The following is a 24,324-nucleotide window of genomic DNA, read 5'->3' as shown; positions in this document are numbered from 1 at the left end:
CTCTACGGGGGACAAAAAGAGTAGGGGTCCCCCGTATTTTTTGTACCAGCACTGGGCTCCACTAGCTGGACAGATAACGCCAGAGCCGGGGGACGTCCTGCCACTCTCCTGATTCCCTATGCGCGTCTGAGCTGGCAGACAGCGCATCGCACAGCACCTCCATTAGTTTCAATGGTGGGAACTTTGCTGTCAGCGGTGGGGTTACCCGCAGTCAGCTGCTGACCGCGGGTGACCTCACCGCTGACCGCAAAGTTCCCACCATTGAAGATAATGGAGGGGGCTGTGCGATGCGCTGTCTGACAGCTCAGACGCGCATACAGCCAATCAGGAGAGTGCCACGACGTGGCGCTCCCTGATTGCCTGAAGGGACCTTCTGTGACAGGAGTCACGGGGGTCTCTGCATTCGGGGAAAGGGGTCCTATGTGTAAACATGGGACCCCTTTCAGTCCGTGTGGAGCGGGTATGCGTTTTTTTGTTTTGCCAAGTACGTGGATTACAAATATCACAGGACACTGGATTTAGGGGAGTATAAGTTTATTTTCAGGTACCCCGGATTCATCGACATTGGAGACGTGGCAGTCGGCGTGTCAACATAGGTAAGTATGTATGTGTCGGCATTTGTGAAATAAAGTTGTATTTTCACGGTGTGCGTGTCATGCTTTTATTTGGGTATTTTTTATTGCAGTAGAACTACAGGTACCAGCGGGCCCGTTTCCCCCCCGCATGCTGGTACTTGTGGTTCTCCAAGTACCAGCTTGCGGGGGAGGCTTGCTGGGACTTGTAGTAGTTCTGCAAAAAACAATATTCTTTAATTTTTACACATGGCTATCAGCCCCCCAGCCGCAGCCCTTGGATGGGGAGGGGGAAGACAGCCTCGGGCTTCACCCCTGACCCTTGGGTGGCTGGGGGGACGACCCCTTGATTGAAGGGGTCCCCACTCCTCCAGGGTACCCCAGCCAGGGGTGACTAGTTGGGTATTTAATGCCACGGCCGCAGGGAGCGGTATAAAAGTGTCCCCAGGCTGTGGCATTATCTGTCCAGCTAGTGGAACCCGATGCTGGTTGTTAAAATACGGGGGATCCCCTGTCATTTTCCCCCCCTTATTTTTGCAACCAGGACCGTCTCAAAGAGCCCGAGGCTGGTTATGCTTAGGAGGGAGGACCCCACGCAGTTTTTTTTCCGTTTTTTTTAACGTTTTTTGGACCATCTGAAAAGTCTATTCAAAATCCGTCAATTGGTCCGTTTTTCGACAGCGGGACTGTCGAATCCGTTTTTTATTGAATATGTCGAATTCCGGCACCCGCCGGCTGGAATTCGACGGTCGAATTGTGTCGAATTTAAAAACGGGCGAAAACTTGCCGCAATTCGCCCGGAATTGCATATACCCCTTGGTGCCTAAATCACAGAGAAAAATACATAAAACAGTATATCTTTGTGAAAAATAAGATTTTACTTACCGGTAAATCTATTTCTCGTAGTCCGTAGAGGATGCTGGGGACTCCGTAAGGACGGGCTCCGCAGGAGACATGGGCACTTTAAGAAAGAATTTAGTTCCTGGTGTGCACTGGCTCCTCCCTCTATGCCCCTCCTCCAGACCTCAGTTAGAGAAACTGTGCCCAGAGGAGATGGACAGTACAAGGAAAGGATTTTGTTAATCCAAGGGCAAGATTCATACCAGCCACACCGTATAACTTGTGATAACTACCCAGTTAACAGTATGAAAACAACATATCATCAGTGCAAGACCGATGCAACTAGAACGTAACCCTTATTGAAGCAATAACTATATACAAGTATTGCAGAAGAAGTCCGCACTTGGGACGGGCGCCCAGCATCCTCTACGGACTATGAGAAATAGATTTACCGGTAAGTAAAATCTTATTTTCTCTAACGTCCTAGAGGATGCTGGGGACTCCGTAAGGACCATGGGGATTATACCAAAGCTCCCAAACGGGCGGGAGAGTGCGGATGACTCTGCAGCACCGATTGAGCAAACATGAGGTCCTCCTCAGCCAGGGTATCAAACCTATAGAATTTAGCAAAAGTGTTTGAACCCGACCAAGTAGCAGCTCGACACAGCTGTAGTGCTGAGACCCCCCCGGGCAGCCGCCCAAGAAGAGCCCACCTTCCTAGTGGAATGGGCCTTGACCGATTTTGGTAACCGCAATCCAGCCGTAGAATGCGCTTGCTGAATCGTGTTACAAATCCAGCGAGCAATAGCTTGCTTTAAAGCAGGGGCACCAATCTTGTTGGATGCATACAGGACAAACAGCGCTTCAGTTTTCCTGACTCTAGCCGTTCTGGCCACGTAAATCTTCAAAGCCCTGACCACATCAAGTAACTCGGAATCCTCCAAGTCACGTGTAGCCACAGGCACCACAATAGGTTGGTTCATATGAAAAGATGATACCACTTTCGGCAGAAATTGCGAACGGGTCCGCAATTCTGCTCTATCCATATAGAAAACCAGATAGGGGTTTTTATGTGACAAAGCCGCTAATTCTGACACGCGTCTAGCCGAAGCCAAGGCTAATAACATGACCACCTTCCTCGTGAGATATTTTAACTCCGCCGTTTTAAGTGGTTCAAACCAGTGTGACTTTAGGAAACTTAACACCACGTTAAGATCCCAAGGTGCCACCGGAGGCACAAAAGGAGGCAGCACTCCTTTTACAAACGTCTGAACTTCTGGTAGAGAAGCCAACTCTTTTTGAAAGAAAATGGATAGGGCCGAAATCTGAACCTTAATGGAGCCTAAGTTTTAGGCCCAAATTCACTCCAGTTTGTAGGAAGTGAAGGAAACGGCCCAGATGGAATTCTTCCGTAGGAGCATTCCTGGCCTCACACCAAGAAACATATTTTCGCCATATACGGTGATAATGTTAAGATGTCACGTCCTTCCTAGCCTTGATCAGCGTAGGAATAACTTCATCCGGAATGCCTTTTTCCGCTAGGATCCGGCGTTCAACCGCCATACCGTCAAACGCAGCCGCGGTAAGTCTTGGAACAGACATGGGCCCTGTTGCAACAGGTCCTGCCTTAGAGGAAGAGGCCACGGATTTTCTGTAAGCATTTCCTGCAGATCCGGATACCAGATCCTTCGTGGCCAATCTGGAACAATGAGGATTGTTCTCACTCCTCCCTTTTCTTATTATTCTCAACCCTTGGGTATGAGAGGAAGAGGAGGAGATGCATAGACTGACTGGAACACCCACGGTGTCACTAGGGCGTCTACCGCTACTGCCTGAGGGTCTCTTGACTTGGCGCAATAACTCTGCAGCTTTTTGTTGAGGCGGGACGCCATCCTGTCTATCTGTGGCAGTCCCCACCGAACTGCAATCTGTGCGAAGACTTCCTGATGAAGTCTCCACTCTCCAGGACGTATGTCTGGTGAGGAAGTCTGCTTCCCAGTTGTTCACTTCCGGAATGAACACTGTTGACAGTGCTCTTACATGATTCTCCGCCCCACGAAGAATTCTGGTGGCTTTCGCCATCGCCACTCTGCTCCTTGTGCCGCCTTGGCGGTTTACATGAGCTACTGCGGTGACGTTGTCTGACTGGGTCAGAACCGGTTGGTCGCGAAGAAAGGTCTCCGCTTGACGTAGGGCATTGTATATGGCCCTTAGTTCCAATATGTTGATGTGAAGACAAGTCTCTTGACGACCAAATACCTTGGAAATTTCTTCTCTGTGTGACTGCTCCCAAGCCTCGGAGGCTCGCGTCCGTGGTCACCAGGATCTAGTCCTGAATGCCGAATCTGCGGCCCTCTAGAAGGTGAGCACTCTGCAGCCACCACAGGAGAGATACCCTGGCCCTGGGGGATAGGCTGATCAACTGATGAATCTGTAGATGTGATCCGGACCACTTGTCCAGTAGGTCCCATTGGAAAGTCCTCGCATGGTACCTGCTGAAGGGAATGTTTTTCCCAGGACTCGAGTGCAGTGATGCACTGACACCTGTCTTGGTTTCAATAGGTCCCTGACTAGAGTCATGAGTTCCTGGGCCTTCTCTATCTGAAGGTAAACCCATTTCTGGTCTGTATCCAGAATCATACCCAAGAAGGGCAGACGAGTTATAGGAACCAACTGTGACCTCGGGAAATTGAGAATCCAGCCGTGTTGCTGTGACACCTTCAGCGAAAGTGACACGCTGTTCAACAACTGCTCTTTTGATCTCGCCCTTATCAGGAGATCGTCCAAGTATGGGACAAGTGTGACTCCTTGCTCGTGTAGGAGCACCATTATTTCCGCCAATTACCCTGAAATTGGTAATGACAATCCTGTACCGCAATGGTCAGGTACGCCTGATGGGGTGGATAAATGGGAACATGAAGGTATGCAGCCTTTATGTTTAGATACACCATCAAATCCCCCCCTTCCAGGCTGGCGACGATCGCTCTGGGCGATTCCACTTTAAATTTGAACCTTTTCCCGTATAGGTTCAGAGATTTTAATTTTAAAAATAGGTCTGACCGAACCGTACGGTTTCGGGACTACAGCCAAGGTGGAGTCATATCGCCTTCCTTGTTGCAGGAGGGGAACCTTGAGCACCACCTGTTGGAGATACAATGTGTGAATTGTAATTAATATTATCTCCCTTCCTGGGGGAGAAGCCGGTAGGTCCGATAAGGAAAAACCGGCGAGGAGGCACCTTTCGAATTCCAGCTTGTAACCCTGAGAAACAATTTTTTATTGCCCCCGGGAACCACCTGTGAGTGAACTCAGATGTGGCTGAAGAGACGAAGACATGCTCCCACTGGGGCGGACTCCCTTAGCGGAGCTCCGGCGTCATGCGTTGGATGTAGTAGATGCCGGGGAGGACTTCTGTTCCTGAGAACTAGCTGTGCCCTGTACCCTTACCTCTGGTAAGAAAGCGCGCTCATCGTACTTTCTTGTTATTCTGCGACCGAAAGGACTGCATTTGATAATGTCGTGCTTGCTTAGGCTGTGAGGAAATATAAGGCAAAAGATCAGATTTACCAGCTATAGGTGTGGAGACCAGGTCCGAGAGCCCTTCTCCACACAATTCCTCAGCCTTGTAAGGTAAACCTTCCATATGCCTCTTTTAGTCGGCATTACCTGTCCATTGCATGTTCCACAGGACACTTCTAGCAAAAATCGACATAGCGTTGACTCTAGAACCCAGTAGACTAATGCCTCTTTGGGCATGTTTTATATACATATAAGACAGCATCATATATATATATATATATATATATATATATATATATATATATATATATATATATATATTCATATACTAGGGTAAATACCATGGTATCCTTATCTAGAGTTTCAATCTCCGCTGATAAGGTATCTGTCCACGCTGCTACAGCGCTATAAACCCATGCCGACACCATCGCCGGTCTGAGTAGTGTACCAGAATGTGTGTAAATGGACTTCAAAGTACTTTTACTGTAAGCTATCTGCAGGATCCCTGAGGATAGCTGTTAAGTCAGCGCTACCTTTTGGGTAAACGTGACAAAGCTTTGTCCACCCTAGGGGAAGATTCCCATCGTATCCTGGCCCTAGTAGGGAAAGGATACTCCCTGAAAATTCTTTTTGGGAAGCTGCAGCTTCTTGTCTGGAGATTCCCGCTTTTTTTCTTCATGAGAGGAGGGAAATTTACCTTAGCTTTCTTCCCCTTAAACATGTGTACCCTCGTGTCAGGGACAGATGAGTCATCAGTGATATGCAAAACATCTTTTATTACAATAATCATATATTGAATACTTTTCTGCCAGTTTTGGCTGTAACTTTGCATTATCGTAGTCGACACTGGAGTCAGACTCCGTGTCGATATCAGTGTCTATTATTTTGGATAGTGAGCATTGTGAGACTCTGAAGGTCTCTGCGACATAGGGACAGACCTGTGTAGATTCACTGTCTTTTCTCAAATCTTTTGTGCAATAAATTTACCTCAGCACTTTATTTCACATATACAATCAGGTGTCGGCGTTGTCAACAGAGACACCACTCACACACACATTTGCTCCATCTCCTCCTTAGGAGAGCCTTTTACCTCAGACAGGTTGACACACACGTACCGACACACCACACACTCAGGAAATGCTCATCTGAAGATAATTCCCCCACAAGGCCCTTTGGAGAGACAGAGAGAGAGAGTATGCCAGCACACACCCCAGCGCTATATGACCCAGGAATAACACAGCAACTTAATGTTAACCCAGTAGCGCTGTTATTATCTGCGCCGAATTATGTGCCCCCCCTCTTCTTTAAAACCCTCTCTTCTACCGTGGTATAAGCAGGGGAGAGTCCGGGGAGCTTCCTCTCAGCGGTGCTGTGGAGAAAAACATGGCGCTGGTGAGTGCGGAGGGAGAAGCCCCGCCCCCTCAACGGCGGTCTTCTGTCCCGCTAAAAGTGTTAAATTGGCGGGGGCTCATGCATATATACAGTGTCCGGCTGTATATATGCTCCTTTTGCCAAGTAAGAGGTTTATATTGCTGCCCAGGGCGCCCCCCCCATGCGCCCTGCACCCTTAGTGACCGGAGTATGTGAGGTGTGTGGGAGCAATGGCGCACAGCTGCAGTGCTGTGCGTTACCTCAGTGAAGATCATGAAGTCTTCTGCCGCCTCTGAAGTCTTCTTTTCTTCTCATACTCACCTGGCTTCTATCTTCCGGCTCTGCGAGGGGGACGGTGGCGCGGCTCCGGGACGGGCGGCGAGGGTGAGATCCTGCGTACCAATCCCTCTGGAGCTAGTGGTGTCCAGTAGCCTAAGAAGCAGGACCTAGCTTCAGAGAGTAGGGCTGCTTCTCTCCCCTCAGTCCCACGATGCAGGGAGTCTGTTGCCAGCAGAGCTCCCTGAAAATAAAAAACCTAACAAAATACTTTCTATCAGTAAACTCAGGAGAGCTCACTGAAAAGCACCCAGCTCGTCTGGGCACAGTATCAAACTGGAGGAGGGGCATAGAGGGAGGAGCCAGTGCACACCGGGAACTAAATTATTTCTTAAAGTGCCCATGTCTCCTGCGGAGCCCGTCTATCCCCATGGTCCTTACGGAGTCCCCAGCATTCTCTAGGACGTTAGAGAAATCCTATATTAGATAAAACCTGACGCAGGTTGAGTGAAAGACACGAAATGGACACCACTCAGCTATCAATGCACACACAAATAGTCACAGTTTGTACAATGCAGAGGTTATTACTAACAATAATACTGCACTGGACTAGCTTACACAGCTATATAAAACAATAGATATATCAGTACACAGTAAGAACTGGATGTGTATCACAGGGTAATTGTACTAGGAAACCCTGACTAAATGCACTCTTTTTTAACTAACACTGACTAAAAAAGGCAGGTAGAATACTTAAGTGTCTTGTAAAGTCACAGCACTGACAACCAGGCGGCTTTACATAGGAGGATTTGCCCAAGCATTCCCAGGAACAGTGAACTGAGGGATAATGGCGCCGCAGACAATGCCAGGGAGTGAGGGAGAGACAGATATGCAGCTCCAGGGCGGGAACATTTGCAGAAAATGGCGCCCTGGGGCTGGGGGAGGCGGCTTCAGGTCCAAGCTCTATACCCCTGCTGGCAAAACCACCGGGTACTGCGGACTCTAATAAAACGGTTTATAGAGAAAACCTGACCTGTCCCATGCCCTGGTGATCTTGTGGGATCGCCTGTACTGCCACAGTGTCCACCGCCAGCGCGCGCGGCCCGCCTCCCACTGACCGCGCCGGATCGCAATAAAGACCGGGTCACGCAAGCGGGACCCACTTACCACCTCCCGAAGAGCGGCCACGCGATCCCCGAGAGCCCCTGTCGTGTGTCCCTGACGAGAAGAAAACCGGAGCCTCCAGCTGTAGTTACCCGGCAGCCAGGGCTCGGGAGTGTACATCGCCGCTGGGGAGAGCCGGAGCTGCAGCCGTGAATGTCCACTGACATGTAACACTGCTGCTGCCCTTTAAGTCTTCACTTTTTTCCTCAGAAAAAAAGCTCTTCTTAGGGCTGCCTAGAGCAGCCCCTCTGTTAAGTGCCTGCTACTGCAGCACCAACTACAAAACTGAGATCCTGTGCAGGGAGGCGGGGTGATATAGGAGGCGGTGCTATGCATTCTGGGAACAGTCAAAGCTTTGAGCCTGTTGGTGCCTCGGATCAAGATCCTACTCTACACCCCATTGTCCATTCCTTGTGGAGCCCAGTGTACCCCAGTGTGCAGAAACACAGTTAACCCACACAGAGCCCTTCCAGGGAGACAGAGTATATAGGAGCCAGCCACACCACGCCCTTAGTGCTAATGCCAAGCTTAGCTGGGTCGCAGACTAAGTACCCTGATAGGGGCTTAGTACTCTAATAACGCTCCACCCCTCCTTATTATGACCACCTGGTACCGCTGAGGTAAGCTGCAGTCCTTCTGGAGAAGCTACGCTTCCTTTCCAGTCTGTCTGTGTAGAACTGCAGAGGTAAAATGGCGCTGGTGAGCTGCTGGAGCTGCTCATAGTGAAGCCCTTCCCCCTTAATGGCGCGCGGTCTTTCCGGTTTCATTTTAAACTGGCTGAGGTGTTTTAGATGCCTAAACAGTGGGACATAGCCCCTGTAAGCGTATTTGCCAGTGTGGGTACTGTATAGGATGACTCAGGTTGCCGCTCATAGCGGTACAGACTGCGCTGATCTGAGCCTGGAGACGCAGCCTGTTCCTCAATGCTGCTTATCTCTGTACTCTCATGCCGCCATAATAGCCGTCGACCCGCTAACCGGGACGCAGGCATAACACTCACCACTCTTCTTTCTTCTGGCTCTGTTAGGGGTGGCGGCGTGCTGCGGGAATGTACGCTCGACATGGTGGGGCTTGCAAATTGTTCCCTCAGGAGCTCATTGTCCTGTTAGCGGGGAATGGGACCATTAACCCTATAGGAGGTTGGGCCATTTTCCCCCCTAAGTCCCACGAAGCAGGCAGACTGGTGCCAACCAGACCTGCCTGAAAATAACAAATAGAAAATAAATGCAGAAAACTCTTCAGGCGCTTTCCTAAGCATGACCGGCTCCTCCGGGCACATATTCTAAACTGAGTCTGGTAGGAGGGGCATAGAGGGAGGAGCCAGCGCACACTATCAAATTCTTAAAGTGCCCATGGCTCCTAGTGGACCCATCTATACCCCATGGTACTAAATGGATCCCCAGTATCCTCTAGGACGTAAAAGAAATAGGCATGGATACACAAGGATAGGTGCTACCTATTGCATAGTTGTCCACCAGATTTCAACGGTTCTTGGTGGGCTGTATGATCTGGTCATACAGCAATGATGAACCGGAGTCGAGAGGAAGGATGAGAAGACATGCAAGGATGTGTGGACTGTGCATAGTGGATGCAATTTGATAGGAAAGTTTATGAAAGTTATGCGGTCAGTTCTGGAATTTGATATGCTTGCCTGAAGAGGTGAGTTTTCAGGGAACGCTTGAAGGTTTGCAGACTAGAGGAGAGTCTTAGTGTGCGTGGTAGGGCATTCCACAGAGAATGAAAGTCCTGCAATCGTGAGTGGGAGCGAGTAATGAGTGTGGATAAGAAACGCAGATCTTGTGAAGAGCGAAGAGCTTGGGTTGGGAGATATTTTGAGATAAGCAAAGTGATGTACGTTGGTGTAGTTTGGTTAATGGCCTTGTGCGTGACTACAAGTATTTTATATTAAATACGGTAGAATACAGGTAACCAATGGAGGGACTGACAGAGTGGATCTGTAGACGATGAACATCTAGCGAGGAAGATTAGCCTTGCAGCTGCATTCAGAATAGATTGTAGTGGTGAGAGTCTCGTTTTAGGAAGACCAGTTAGGAGACTATTGCAATAATCAATGCGGGAGATAATGAGAGCATGGATTAGAGTTTTAGCAGTGTCTTGTGTAAGGTATGGTTATATTTTGGATATGTTTTTTGGATGCATGTAACATGATTTTGAGACAAACTGAATGTGGGGAACAAAGGACAGATCAGAGTCAAGGATGACACCTAGGCAGCAAGCTTGTGGGGTAGGGTAGATTGTCAACAGCGATAGAGATATCAGATTGGTACCTACTGTTGGCCGGTGGAAATATAATTAACTCTGTTTTTGAAATATTAAGTTTGAGGTGGCGAGATGACATCCAAGATGAAATGGCAGAAATGCATTCAGTGACACGGCCCAGTACAGATAGGGACAAATCAGGGGAGGATAGGTAGATTTGAGTATCATCTGCGTACAGATGATACTAAAATCCAAAAGAGCTGATTAGTTTACCAAGAGATGAGGTATAGAAAACCAGAGGACCCAAGAATGAGCCTTTCTGTACTCCAACTGAAAGAAGGTAGCGAAAAGGAGGTAGATTCAGAGAAGCGAACATTGAAGGAGCGATTAGATAGGTAGAATAGGAACCAAGACAGGGCTGTGTCTTTAAGACCGAGGGATTGTAGTGTTTGTATGAGAAAAGAGTGGTCAAAAAATAAGAATTTACTTACCGATAATTCTATTTCTCGTAGTCCGTAGTGGATGCTGGGAACTCCGTAAGGACCATGGGGAATAGCGGCTCCGCAGGAGACAGGGCACATCTAAAGAAAGCTTTAGGATCACCTGGTGTGCACTGGCTCCTCCCCCTATGACCCTCCTCCAAGCCTCAGTTAGGATACTGTGCCCGGACGAGCGTACACAATAAGGAAGGATTTTGAATCCCGGGTAAGACTCATACCAGCCACACCAATCACACTGTACAACTTGTGATCTGAACCCAGTTAACAGCATGATAATAGAGAAGCCTCTATAAAAGATGGCTCACTACAACAATAACCCGAATTTTTTGGTAACAATAATTATGTACCAGTATTGCAGACAATCCGCACTTGGGATGGGCGCCCAGCATCCACTACGGACTACGAGAAATAGAATTATCGGTAAGTAAATTCTTATTTTCTCTGACGTCCTAGTGGATGCTGGGAACTCCGTAAGGACCATGGGGATTATACCAAAGCTCCCAAACGGGCGGGAGAGTGCGGATGACTCTGCAGCACCGAATGAGAGAACTCCAGGTCCTCCTCAGCCAGGGTATCAAATTTGTAGAATTTTACAAACGTATTTGTTCCTGACCAAGTAACTGCTCGGCAAAGTTGTAAAGCCGAGACCCCTCGGGCAGCTGCCCAAGATGAGCCCACCTTCCTTGTGGAGTGGGCATTTTAAGATTTACAGGGCCCTGACCACGTCAAGCAACTTGGAATCCTCCAAGTCCTTAGTAGCCGCAGGTACCACAATAGGTTGCTTCATGTGAAATGCAGAAACCACCTTAGGTAGAAATTGAGGACAAGTCCTCAATTCTGCCCTGTCAGAATGAAATATTAAATAAGGGCTTTTATATGATAAAGCCGCCAATTCTGACACACGCCTGGCTGAAGCCAGGGCTAACAGCATCGTCACCTTCCATGTGAGATATTTTAAGTCCACAGTGGTGAGTGGTTCAAACCAATGTGACTTTAGGAAACTCAACACAACATTGAGATCCCAAGGTGCCACTGGAGGCACAAAAGGAGGCTGTATATGCAGTACCCCTTTTACAAATGTCTGAACTTCAGGCACTGAAGCCAGTTCCTTTTGGAAGAAAATCGACAGGGCCGAAAATTGAACCTTAATGGACCCTAATTTTAGGCCCATAGACAGTCCTGTTTGCAGGAAATGGAGGAAACGACCCAGTTGAAATTCCTGTGTAGGGGCCTTCTTGGCCTCCCACCACGCAACATATTTTCGCCAAATGCGGCGATAATGTTTTGCGGTTACGTCCTTCCTGGCCTTGACCAGGGTAGGGATGACTTCATCTGGAATGCCTTTTTCCTTCAGGATCCGGCGTTCAACCACCAAGCCGTCAAACGCAGCCGCGGTAAGTCTTGGAACAAACAAGGCCCCTGCTGGAGCAGGTCCTTTCTTAGAGGTAGAGGCCACGGTTCGTCCGTGAGCATCTCTTGAAGTTCCGGATACCAAGTTCTTCTTGGCCAATCCGGAGCCACGAGTATCGTTCTTACTCCCCTTTGCCGTATAATTCTCAGTACTTTTTGTATGAGAGGCAGAGGAGGGAACACATACACTGACTGGAACACCCACGGTGTTACCAGAGCGTCCACAGCTATTGCCTGAGGGTCTCTTGACCTGGCGCAATACCTGTCCAGTTTTTTGTTGAGGCGGGACGCCATCATATCCACCTTTGGTTTTTCCCAACGGTTCACAATCATGTGGAAGACTTCTGGATGAAGTCCCCACTCTCCCGGGTGTAGATCGTGTCTGCTGAGGAAGTCTGCTTCCCAGTTGTCCACTCCCGGAATGAACACTGCTGACAGTGCTATCACATGATCTTCCGCCCAGCGAAGAATCCTTGCAGCTTCTGCCATTGCCCCCCTGCTTCCCGTGCCGCCCTGTCTGTTTACGTGGGCGACTGACGTGATGTTGTCCGATTGGATCAATACCGCCTGACCCTGAAGCAGGGGTTTCGCTTGACTTAGGGCATTGTAAATGGCCCTTAGTTCCAGAATGTTTATATGAAGAGATGTCTCCAGGCTTGACCATAAGCCCTGGAAATTCCTTCCCTGTGTGACTGCTCCCCAGCCTCGCAGGCTGGCATCCGTGGCCACCAGGACCCAGTCCCGAATGCCGAATCTGCGGCCCTCTAAAAGATGAGCACTCTGCAACCACCACAGGAGGGATACCCTTGTCCCCGGTGACAGGGTTATCCGTTGAAGCATCTGAAGATGCGACCCGGACCATTTGTCCAGTAGGTTCCACTTGAAAGTCTTGCGTGGAATCTGCCGAATGGGATTGCTTCGTAGGAAGCCACCATTTTTACCCAGAACCCTTGTGCATTGATGCACTGAGACTTGGTTCGGTTTTAGGAGGTTCCTGACTAGCTCGGATAACTCCCTGGCTTTCTCCTCCGGGAGAAACACCTTCTTTCTGGACTGTGTCCAGGATCATCCCTAGGAACAGAAGACAAGTCGTCGGAACCAGCTGCGATTTTGGAATATTGAGAATCCAATCGTGCTGCCGCAACACTACCTGAGATAGTGCTACACCGACTTCCAAGTGTTCCCTGGATCTTACCCTTATCAGGGAATCGTCCAAGTAAGGGATAACTAAAATCTCCTTCCTTCGAAGGGATATCATTTCGGCCATTACCTTGGTAAAGACCCGGGGTGCCGTGGACCATCCCTACGGCAGCGTCCGAACTGATAGTGACAGTTCTGTACCATAACCTGAAATACCCTTGGTGAGAAGGGTAAATTTTGACATGAAGGTAAGCATCCTTGATGTCCCGAGACATCATGTAGTCCCCTTCTTCCAGGTTTGCAATCACTGCTCTGAGTGACTCGATTTTGAATTTGAACCTCTGTATGCAAGTGTTCAAAGATTTTAGATTTTAGATTTTAAAATCGGTCTCACCGAGCCGTCTGGCTTCGGTACCACAATAGTGTGGAATAATACCCCGTTCCCTGTTGCAGGAGGGGTATCTTGATTATCACCTGCTGGGAATACAGCTTGTGAATGGTTTCCAAAACTGCCTCCCTGTCAGCGGGAGACGTCGGTAAAACAGACCTTTGGAAATGGCGAGGGGGATACGTCTCGAATTCCAATTTGTACCCCTGAAATATTACCTGAAGGATCCAGGGGTCTACTTGCGAGTGAGCCCACTGCGCACTGAAATTCATTGAGAACGGGACCCCACCGTGCCTGAACTTGTAAAGCCCTAGCGTCATACTGAGGGCTTGGCAGAGGTGGAAAAGAGTTTCTGTTCCTTGGAACTGGCTGATCTCTGCAGCCATTTTCCTCTCCCTCTGTCACGAGCAGAAAAGAGGAACCCTTTTGTCCGCTTGCCAACCAGGACTGCGCCTGATAATACGGCGTCTTATTTTGAGAGGCGACCTGGGGTACATCCCCTTTTTTGTTAAGGCAATACTTCCAAATGCCGTTTGGAATCCGCATCACCTGACCACTTTACTGGTATAATTGGACAACGCACTTATACTTGATGCCAGTCGGCAAATATTCCGCTGTGCATCATGCATATATAGAAATGCATCTTTTAATTGCTCTATAGGCAATAATATACTGTCCTTATCTAGGATATCAAATTTCCAGTCAGGGAATCCGACCACGCCAACCCAGCACTGCACATCCAGGCTGAGGCGATTGCTGGTCGCAGTATAACACCAGTATGTGTGTAAATACATTTTAGGATACCCTCCTGCTTTCTATCAGCAGGATCCCTAAGGGCGGCCATCTCCAGAGAGGGTAGAGCCCTTGTTCTTACAAGCGTGTGAGCGCCTTATCCCCCCTAGGGGGTGTTTCCCAACGCACCCTAACCTCTGGCGGGAAAAGGTATACTGCCAATAACTTTTTAGAAAGTATCAATTGTTATCGGGGGGAAACCCACGCCTCATCACACACCTCATTTTATTTCTCAGATTCAGGAAAACTACAGGAAGTTTTTCCTCACCAAACATAATACCCCTTTTTTTGGTGGTATTTATATTATCAGAAGAGTGTAAACTTTTTCCATTGCCTCAATCATGCAATGTGTGGCCCTATTGGAAATCACGGTTGTCTCTTCACCGTCGACACAGGAGTCAGTATCCGTGTCGGCGTCTGTATCTGAGGTAACGGGCGCTTTAGAGCCCCTGTATGAGACGTCTGGACATGCACAAGCTGAGTAGCCGGCTGTCTCATGTCAACCACTGTCTTTTATACAAAGCTGACACTGTCACGCAATTTCAACAGTACATCCACTCAGGTGTCGACCCCCCAGGGGGTGACAACACTATTACAGACACTCTACTCCGTCTCCTCATCATTTTTCTCCTCATACATGTCGACACAAACGTGTCGACACAAACGTACCGACACAAACGTACCGACACAAACGTACCGACACACAGCACACACACAGGGAATGCTCTGATAGAGGACAGGACCCCACTAGCCCTTTGGGGAGACAGAGGGAGAGTTTGCCAGCACACACCAGAGCGCTATATATATACAGGGATAACCTTATATAAGTGTTTTTCCCTTTATAGCTGCTGTATTGTTTATACTGCGCCTAATTTGTGCCCCCCTCTCTTTTTTAACCCCTTTCTGTAGTGTAGTGACTGCAGGGGAGAGCCAGGGAGCTTCCCTCCAACTGAGCTGTGAGGGAAAATGGCGCCAGTGTGCTGAGGAGATAGGCTCCGCCCCTTTCTTGGCGTCCTTATCATCCGTTTTCTTGTATGTTTTGGCAGGGGTTAAATGCATCCATATAGCCCAGGAGTTATATGTGATGCATTTATTTTAGCCATAAAAGGTTTTCTATCGATTTATTGCGTCTCAGGGCGCTGCCCCCCCAGCGCCCTGCACCCTCAGTGACCGGAGTGTGAAGTGTGCTGAGAGCAATGGCGCACAGCTGCGGTGCTGTGCGCCTACCTTTATCTGAAGACAGGAAAGTCTTCTGCCGCCGATTTTTCCGGACCTCTTCGCTCTTCTGGCTCTGTAAGGGGGCCGGCGGCGCGGCTCCGGTGACCCATCCAGGCTGAACCTGTGATCGTCCCTCTGGAGCTAATGTCCAGTAGCCTAAGAAGCCCAATCCACTCTGCACGCAGGTGAGTTCGCTTCTTCTCCCCTTAGTCCCTCGATGCAGTGAGCCTGTTGCCAGCAGGTCTCACTGAAAATAATAAACCTAAACTAAAACTTTCACAAAGAGCTCAGGAGAGCCCCTAGTGTGCACCCTTCTCGTCGGGCACAGAAAATCTAACTGAGGCTTGGAGGAGGGTCATAGGGGGAGGAGCCAGTGCACACCAGGTGATCCTAAAGCTTTCTTTAGATGTGCCCTGTCTCCTGCGGAGCCGCTATTCCCCATGGTCCTTACGGAGTTCCCAGCATCCACTAGGACGTCAGAGAAAAAGCAGATAGATCTAGAAGAATAAGTAGTGAGTAATGGCCTTTATACTTCGTAGTGACCAAATCATTAACCACTTTAATCAGTGCTGTCTCTGTGGAATGTTGGGAATGGAAGCCTGACTGAAAAGGGTCCAAGAAAGTGTGTGAGTCGAGTGTAGGCAAGTCTCTCAAGTAGCTTAGAGAGACAAGGGAGCTGAGAAATAGGGCGGTAGTTTGAGAGAGAGTTAGGGTCAGAATTTTGTTTTTTCAAAATGGGAGTAATCACTGCATGCTTGAAGAGTGAAGGGAAGATACCAGTAGAGCAGGGGTCAGGGAACTTTTTTACCTTTTACCCCAAAATATATTTAGATACACCGACGTTACTTACCACCTTGATTTGAAAGGAAGGAAACCATATATTATTGTGCATATATACAGGACATCACTGCTGTTTATATGGCATTTCTGAGATACTGTGTGTGCGTGTATATATATATATATATATATATATATATATATATATATATATATATATATATCGACCTTTAGGAGACAGATGGTCACATCCTCAGCTTAGTAATGTCAGTGGGCCACTGTCTGATCCTGCGGAACTACGTCAGCGGTCAGCCACAGAACACTTCAAGTTCTGTGTGTGGGTTGGGGGGCCGTGGGCGGGAGGACAGGACAGCGCAGGACGGGGGGGCGTGAGGGAGCTCGGTGTGACGTCAGCACGTCACACCGCGGCAAGGAACACAGCACTGGGCGGCCAGGAGGGAACGCGTGTGACGTCAGCACGTCACATCACTAGCCGGCCGGTGCTGGACGGGGCTGTGTCTCGGCAGCGCGACCCTCCATTACCCCCAGGAATTTCAACTTTACCCCATTTGGGATAATTTACCCCTTTTCCCTGACCACTGCAGTAGAGAGAGAGAGATTACAGATGAAAGTTAAGGTAGGGATGAGCACCGGAGACAGAGCTTTACTTATTTGTGAGGGTAAAGGATCAAGAGGAGAGGTAGTAGAGAAGCAGGATGAGAAGAGTGATGATACTTCATCTTCATTTTTGGGATCAAATGAACAGAGTGCGCCAGAGGGTTCAGGTAAAGAACTGAGGTGGTCACTGGCTGCTGAAGAGCATACCATTTCAGCTCAGATCTTATCAATCTTCTCCTTGAAGTAGGAAGCAAGATCTTGTGCCTTGATAGTGGCTGGTGGGGTAGGTGAGGGAGGATTCAGAAGTGATTTAAATGTATTGAAGAGTCGTTTGGGGTTAGAGGTTTGAGCAGAGATAAGAGTTTGTGGAAATATGTTTGTTTGGCAGTGTCCAGGGAATTTTTATAAGCGTGGAAGAGTCTTATATGTGAGGAAGTCACTTGAAATACGAGATTTACACCACTGACGTTCAAGTTTATGTGTGAGTTTTTGTAGTTGTCTTGTTAATTTAGAGTGCCATGGTTGACATCTAAGCTTAGGAGGAGTCTGATGGGTAGCTGGAGCCACTTCATCAAGGGCTAGTTCTAGAGTCTCGTTCAGATTCTTTACAATGTCACAAAATCTAACATGGTGTCAATGCGTTAGGACATCACAAAGCCCAATCTACTATCAGCCATGACACGGGAATATAGATAAGTATTGAGAGCATTTAAAGTGCCATCTTACCCCCACCCTAGCACCCAGAAACTTGGGGGCACACTAATTTCAATAAACAAACCCTTTTTGCCCATTTTAGATACATTTTATTTGCCGTATCAGCGGGAATAAATTCATTCTATGCAAAGGAAGCATTCAATAAGGAAAATAAGAATTTACTCACCGGTAATTCTATTTCTCGTAGTAGGAAAATGCGAATTTACTCACCGGTAATTCTATTTCTCGTAGTCCGTAGTGGATGCTGGGTACTCCGTAAGGACCATGGTGAATAGACGGGCTCCGCAGGAGACTGGGCACTCTAAAAGAAAGATTAGGTACTATCTGGTGTGCACTGGCTCCTCCCTCTATGCCCCTCCTCCAGACCTCAGTTAGGGAAACTGTGCCCGGAAGAGCTGACACTACAAGGAAAGGATTTGGAATCCAGGGTAAGACTCATACCAGCCACACCAATCACACCGTACAACTCGTGATAACTATACCCAGTTAACAGTATGAATAACAACTGAGCCTCACTGAACAGATGGCTCATAACAATAACTATATACAAGTATTGCAGAAAATCCGCACTTGGGACGGGCTCCCAGCATCCACTACGGACTACGAGAAATAGAATTACCGGTGAGTAAATTCTTATTTTCTCTGACGTCCTAGTGGATGCTGGGTACTCCGTAAGGACCATGGGGATTATACCAAAGCTCCCAAACGGGCGGGAGAGTGCGGTTGACTCTGCAGCACCGCATGAGCAAACTCAAGGTCCTCCTCAGTCAGGGTATCAAACTTGTAGAATTTTGCAAATGTGTTTGACCCCGACCAGGTAGCAGCTCGGCAAAGTTGTAATGCCGAGACCCCTTGGGCAGCCGCCCAAGAAGAGCCCCCTTCCTCGTGGAATGGGCTTTTACTGATTTAGGATGCGGCAGTCCAGCCGCAGAATGTGCAAGGTGAATCGTGCTACAGATCCAGCGAGCAATAGTATGCTTAGAAGCAGGAGCACCCAGCTTGTTGGGTGCATGCAGGATAAACAGCGAATCAGTATTTCTGACTCTAGCCGTCCTGGAAACATAGATTTTCAGGGCCCGGACTACATCCAGCAACTTGGAGGCCTCCAAGTCCTGAGTAGCCGCAGGCACCACAATAGGTTGGTTCAATGGAACGCTGATACCACCTTAGGGAGAAATTGGGGACGAATCCTCAATTCTGCCCTGTCCCTATGGAAGATCAGATAAGGGCTTTCACATGACAAAGCCGCCAATTCTGACACACGCCTAGCCGAAGCCAAGGCCAAATATATATATATATATATATATATATATATATATATATATATATATATATATATATATATATATATATATATATATATATATATATATATATGACCACTTTCCACGTGAGATACTTCAACTCCACGTTTTGAAGTGGCTCAAAACAATGTGATTTTAGGAAATCCAACACTACGTTGAGATCCCAAGGTGCCACTGCAGGCACAAAAGGGGGCTGAATATGCAGCACTCCCTTAACAACGTCTGAACTTCAGGCAGCGTCTTTCCTAGCCTTTAACAGCGTAGGAATCACTTAATCTGGAACGCCCTTTTCCGTTAGGATCCGGCGTTCAACCGCCAAGCCTTCAAACGCAGCCGCGGTAAGTCTTGGAACAGACAGGGCCCCTGCAGTAACAGGTCCTGTCTGAGAGACAGAGGCCATGGGTCCTCCGAGATCATTTCTTGTAGTTCTGGGTACCAAGTTCTTCTTGGCCAATCCGGAACTACGAGTATAGTTCTTACTCCTCTCTTACTTACTATCCTCAGTACCTTGGGTATGAGAGGAAGAGGAGGGAACACATAAACCGACTGGTACACCCACGGTGTCACTAGTGCGTCCACAGTTATCGCCTGAGGGTCTCTTGACCTGGCGCAATACTTTTTTAGCTTTTTGTTGAGGCGGGACGCCATCATGTCCACCTGTGGCCGTTCCCAACGGTTCACAATCTGCGTGAAGAATTCTGAATGAAGTCCCCACGCTCCCGGGTGGAGGTCGTGCCTGCTGAGGAAGTCTGCTTCCTAGTTTTCCACACCCGGAATGAACACTGCTGACAGTGTTAGCACGTGATACTCCGCCCATCGGAGAATCCTTGTGGCTTCTGCCAACGCCATCCTGCTTCTTGTGCCGCCTTGTCGGTTTACATGGGCGACAGCCGTGATGTTGTCTGACTGAATCAGCACCGGCTGGTTTTGAAGCAGGGGTTCTGCTTGCCTTAGGGCCTTGTAAATGGCCCTTAGGTCCAGAATATTTATCTGTAGGGAAGTCTCCTGACTCGACCATTGTCCTTGGAAGTTTCTTCCCTGAGTGACTGCTCCCCAACCTCGGAGGCTTGCATCCGTGGTCACCAGGACCCAGTCCTGAATGCCGAATCTGCGGCCCTCGAGAAGATGAGCACTCTGCAGCCACCACAGCAGAGACACCTTGGCGCTCAGGGACAGGGTGATCCGCCGATGCATCTGAAGATGCGATCCTCACTTGTCTAACAGGTCCCACTGAAAGTTCCTTGCATGGAACCTGCCGAAGGGAATTGTTTCGAAAGAAGCTACCATCTTTTCCAGGATTCGCGTGCAATGATGCACCGACACCTGTTTTGGATGCAGGAGGTCTCTGACCAGAGATGACAACTCCTTGGCCTTCTCCTCCGGGAGAAACACCTTCTACTGTTCTGTGTCCAGAAACATGCCCAATATCAGCAGTCGCGTCGTAGGAACCAGCTGCGACTTTGGGATATTCAGAATCCAGCCGTGCTGTTGTAGCACTTCCTGAGAGTGCTACTCCGATCAACGACTGCTCCTTGGACCTCGCCTTTATAAGGAGATCGTCCAAGTACGGGATAATTATAACTCCCTTCTTTCGAAGGAGTATCATCATTTTGGCCATTACCTTGGAACACACCCTCGGTGCTGTGGACAGACCAAACGGCAACGTCTGGAATTGGTAATGGCAGTTCTGTACCACAACCTTGAGGTACTCTCCTGGTGAGGTGGGTAAATGGGGACATGTAGGTAAGCATCTATGATGTCCAGTGACACAATAATATCCCCCTCTTCCAGGCTTGCAATAACCGCCCTGAGCGATTCTATTTTGAACTTGAACTTCCTTATATAAAAGTGTTCAAGGATTTCAAATTTAGAATGGGTCTCACCGAACCGTCTGGTTTCGGTATCACAAACATTGTGGAATAGTAACCTCGTCCCTGTTGAAGGAGAGGAACTTTGATTATCACCTGCTGGAGGTACAGCTTGTGAATTGCCGCCAGTACTACCTCCCTTTCCTTGGGAGTAGCAGGCAAGGCTGATTTGAGGTAACGGCGAGGGGGAGACGTCTCGAACTCCAGCTTGTATCCCTGAGATACCTGTAGAACCCAGAGATCCACCTGTGAGCGAACCCACTGGTCGCTGAAGTTCCGGAGACGGGCCCCCACCGCACCTGGCTCCACCTGTGGAGCCCCAGCGTCATGCGGTGGACTTAGTGGAAGCAGGGGAGGATATTTGTTCCTGGGAACTGGCTGTCTGGTGCAGCTTTTTCCCTCTACCCCTGCCTCTGGGCAGAAAGGACGCGCCTCTGACCCACTTGCCTTTCTGAGGCCGAAAGGACTGTACTTGATAATACGGTGCTTTCTTAGGCTGTGAGGGGACCTGAGGTAAAAAAGTCGACTTCCCAGCTGTTGCTGTGGACACGAGGTCCGAGAGACCGTCCCCAAACAATTCCTCACCCTTATAAGGCAAAACTTCCATGTGCCTTTTAGAATCAGCATCACCTGTCCACTGCCGAGTCCATAATACTCTCCTGGCAGAAATGGACATTGCATTAATTCTAGATGCCAGCCGGCAAATGTCCCTCTGTGCATCTCTCATATATAAGACTATGTCTTTAATATGCTCTATAGTTAGCAAAATAGTATCCCTGTCAAGAGAATCAATGTTATCTGACAGGGAATCAGACCATGCTGCTGCAGCACTACACATCCATGCTGAAGCAATAGCAGGTCTCAGTATAGTACCTGAGTGTGTATACACAGACTTCAGGATAGCCTCCTGCTTTCTATCTGCAGGCTCCTTTAAGGCGGCCGTATCCTGAGACGGCAGTGCCACCTTTTTTGATAAGCGTGTGAGCGCTTTGTCCACCTTAGGGGATGTCTCCCAGCGTAACCTATCCGTTGGCGGGAAAGGGTACGCCATTAGTAACCGCTTAGAAATTACTAGTTTCTTATCTGGGGAACCCCACGCTTCTTCACACAATTCGTTTAACTCATCAGATGGGGGAAAAGTCACTGGCTGCTTTTTCTCCCCAAACATAATACCCTTTTTTGTGGTAACCGGGTTAATGTCAGAAATGTGCAACACATTTTTCATTGCCGTAATTATACATCGGATGGCCCTAGTGGATTGTATATTTGTCTCATCCTCGTCGACACTGGAGTCAGACTCCGTGTCGACATCTGTGTTAGCCATCTGAGGTAGCGGGCGTTTTTGAGCCCCTGACGGCCTCTGAGATGCCGGCTGTCCCAAAGCTGCGTCATCGAACCTTTTATGTAAGGAGTTGACACTGTCGGTTAATACCTTCCACATATCCATCCACTCAGGTGTCGGCCCCTCAGGGGGCGACATCACACTTATCGGCACCTGCTCCACCTCCACGTAAGCGTCCTCATCAAACATGTCGACACAGCCGTACCGACACACCGCACACACACACACACACAGGGAATGCTCTGACTGAGAACAGGACCCCACAAAGTCCTTTGGGGAGACAGAGAGAGAGTATGCCAGCACACACCACAGCGCTATATAATCAGGGATGTACACTAACACAAAGTGATTTTTCCCTATAGCTGCTTTACATATACAATTTTCGCCTAAATTTAGTGCCCCCCCTCTCTTTTTTACCCTTTGAGCCTGGAAACTGCAGGGGAGAGCCTGGGGAGCTGTCTTCCAGCGGAGCTGTGAAGAGGAAATGGCGCCAGTGTGCCGAGGGAGATAGCCCTGCCCCCTTCTCGGCGGACTTCTCCCGCTCTTATATATATATATTATGGCGGGGGATTTTGCACATATATATTTTATTGGACTATATTATGTGCTTTTTGCCATAGAAGGTACTCTAATTGCAGCCCAGGGCGCCGCCCCCCCCCCCAGCGCCCTGCACCGATCAGTGACCGGAGTGTGTGGTGTGCATAGGGAGCAATGGCGCACAGCTGCAGTGCTGTGCGCTACCTTAATGAAGACCGAAGTCTTCAGCCGCCGATTTTCAGGATGTTCTTCTTGCTTCTGGCTCTGCAAGGGGGACGGCGGCGCGGCTCCGGGACCGGACGATCGTGGACGGGCCCAGTGTTCGATCCCTCTGGAGCTAATGGTGTCCAGTAGCCTTAGAAGCCCAAGCTAGCTGCAAGCAGGTAGGTTCACTTCTCTCCCCTCAGTCCCTCGTAGCAGTGAGTCTGTTGCCAGCAGATCTCACTGAAAATAAAAAACCTAACAAATACTTTCTTTACTAGAAGCTCAGGAGAGCCCCTAGTGTGCAACCAGCTCGAGCCAGGCACAGATTCTAACTGAGGTCTGGAGGAGGGGCATAGAGGGAGGAGCCAGTGCACACCAGATAGTACCTAATCTTTCTTTTAGAGTGCCCAGTCTCCTGCGGAGCCCGTCTATTCCCCATTGTCCTTACGGAGTACCCAGCATCCACTAGGACGTCAAAGAAATTTGGGGGGGCAATTCAATTTTTTTATTTTTGTGTCCAGACAGGTCGGATTAGCTGCGTTAAACGGCTAAAGACAACCAAAGTGCTGGGCACATCTTGCAAAGTGCCGTTTGGATGCCACTACGGAGGGCTGCTAGCTGAAATGTGTCTATCTGCGGCTCATCGCACCCGAACGAAGCAACAATTGAATTGCTCCGTGCGGCCGCAGGGAGAAACAATTGAATTCCCCCCTATGTACATCATGGTTCAGCAATTAACAATGGCAATGCTACATACAGCATGACTGGAAGAAATTCCTACTTTAGTATCAATTGCTCGATGTGTACAACTCGAGAGCTGAAGATGAACAATAATTACATCTAACAGTGGGTGAAAATAACTAATAAGCCACACCATCTCTTTAAGGTTTAGATTTTAAGATTGTTATTCCCATTATCAGCACAAATGTGTGCAAAGTGCACCTTGTAGCTGGCACAGAAACAATAAAATACTGAACAGGTGATTACATCCAGACAATATATAGATGAAAGGTGATTAGAGGCCCCACAAAGAACATCATGCTCTGTCTAATCCTCAGGCTAGAGTAATCTCTTTAAACAATAAAGGAGTATTAATGTTATTACCCTGCGATCAGAGGTCAGGGTCTCACACACTCACCTGGTAAGTATTGTCAAAGCTGTCATACATGAATCGAGTGATGAGAGAGGTCTTACCAACTGCAAGATGAAAAAAAGGAAAGATTCTACAACTATAACATGTAAATTGGTAGCTGCCTATAAACATACAAATGTAGAATATTATGTTGTACAGTAAGTTCTATATTAGTTTACTAGCGAAACAGGCTCTTCAAGTTAAAATATATTTAAAAACAAAAGTACACCTGTCACATTTATACATTATGGGAAACTCAATAAATAGGAAACATGACAGAAATGCCTAAGTTCCTGGAGACTATCAACAATTTCAACAAGCGGTTTTTAGTGACAAAAACTGGATTAACAGACCAAAAGATCCAATATTACATATCAGTTCATAACACAATTAAAGAAAAAATATAATTCAATATAGA

The 24,324-nt window shown here is 48.4% G+C and overlaps 1 protein-coding gene across 2 annotated transcripts in view; it reads right to left on the bottom strand.

Annotated features, from left to right (window-relative positions):
- Window positions 1–24,324, bottom strand: part of LOC134948854 (ras-related protein Rab-6B-like) — a 239,872-nt gene that overhangs the window by 134,639 nt on the left and 80,909 nt on the right. For both annotated transcript variants that reach the window (XM_063937102.1, XM_063937103.1), the window contains exon 2: window positions 23,913–23,971. In XM_063937102.1, coding sequence (XP_063793172.1) covers window positions 23,913–23,971 — 59 coding nt within the window. The remainder of the gene's footprint in view (window positions 1–23,912; window positions 23,972–24,324) is intronic.

The sequence above is a fragment of the Pseudophryne corroboree genome, chromosome 8 (genome assembly GCF_028390025.1).
Source record: "Pseudophryne corroboree isolate aPseCor3 chromosome 8, aPseCor3.hap2, whole genome shotgun sequence".
Taxonomy (NCBI): Eukaryota; Metazoa; Chordata; class Amphibia; order Anura; family Myobatrachidae; genus Pseudophryne; species Pseudophryne corroboree.
This window is presented reverse-complemented; position numbering and strand designations above follow the sequence as displayed.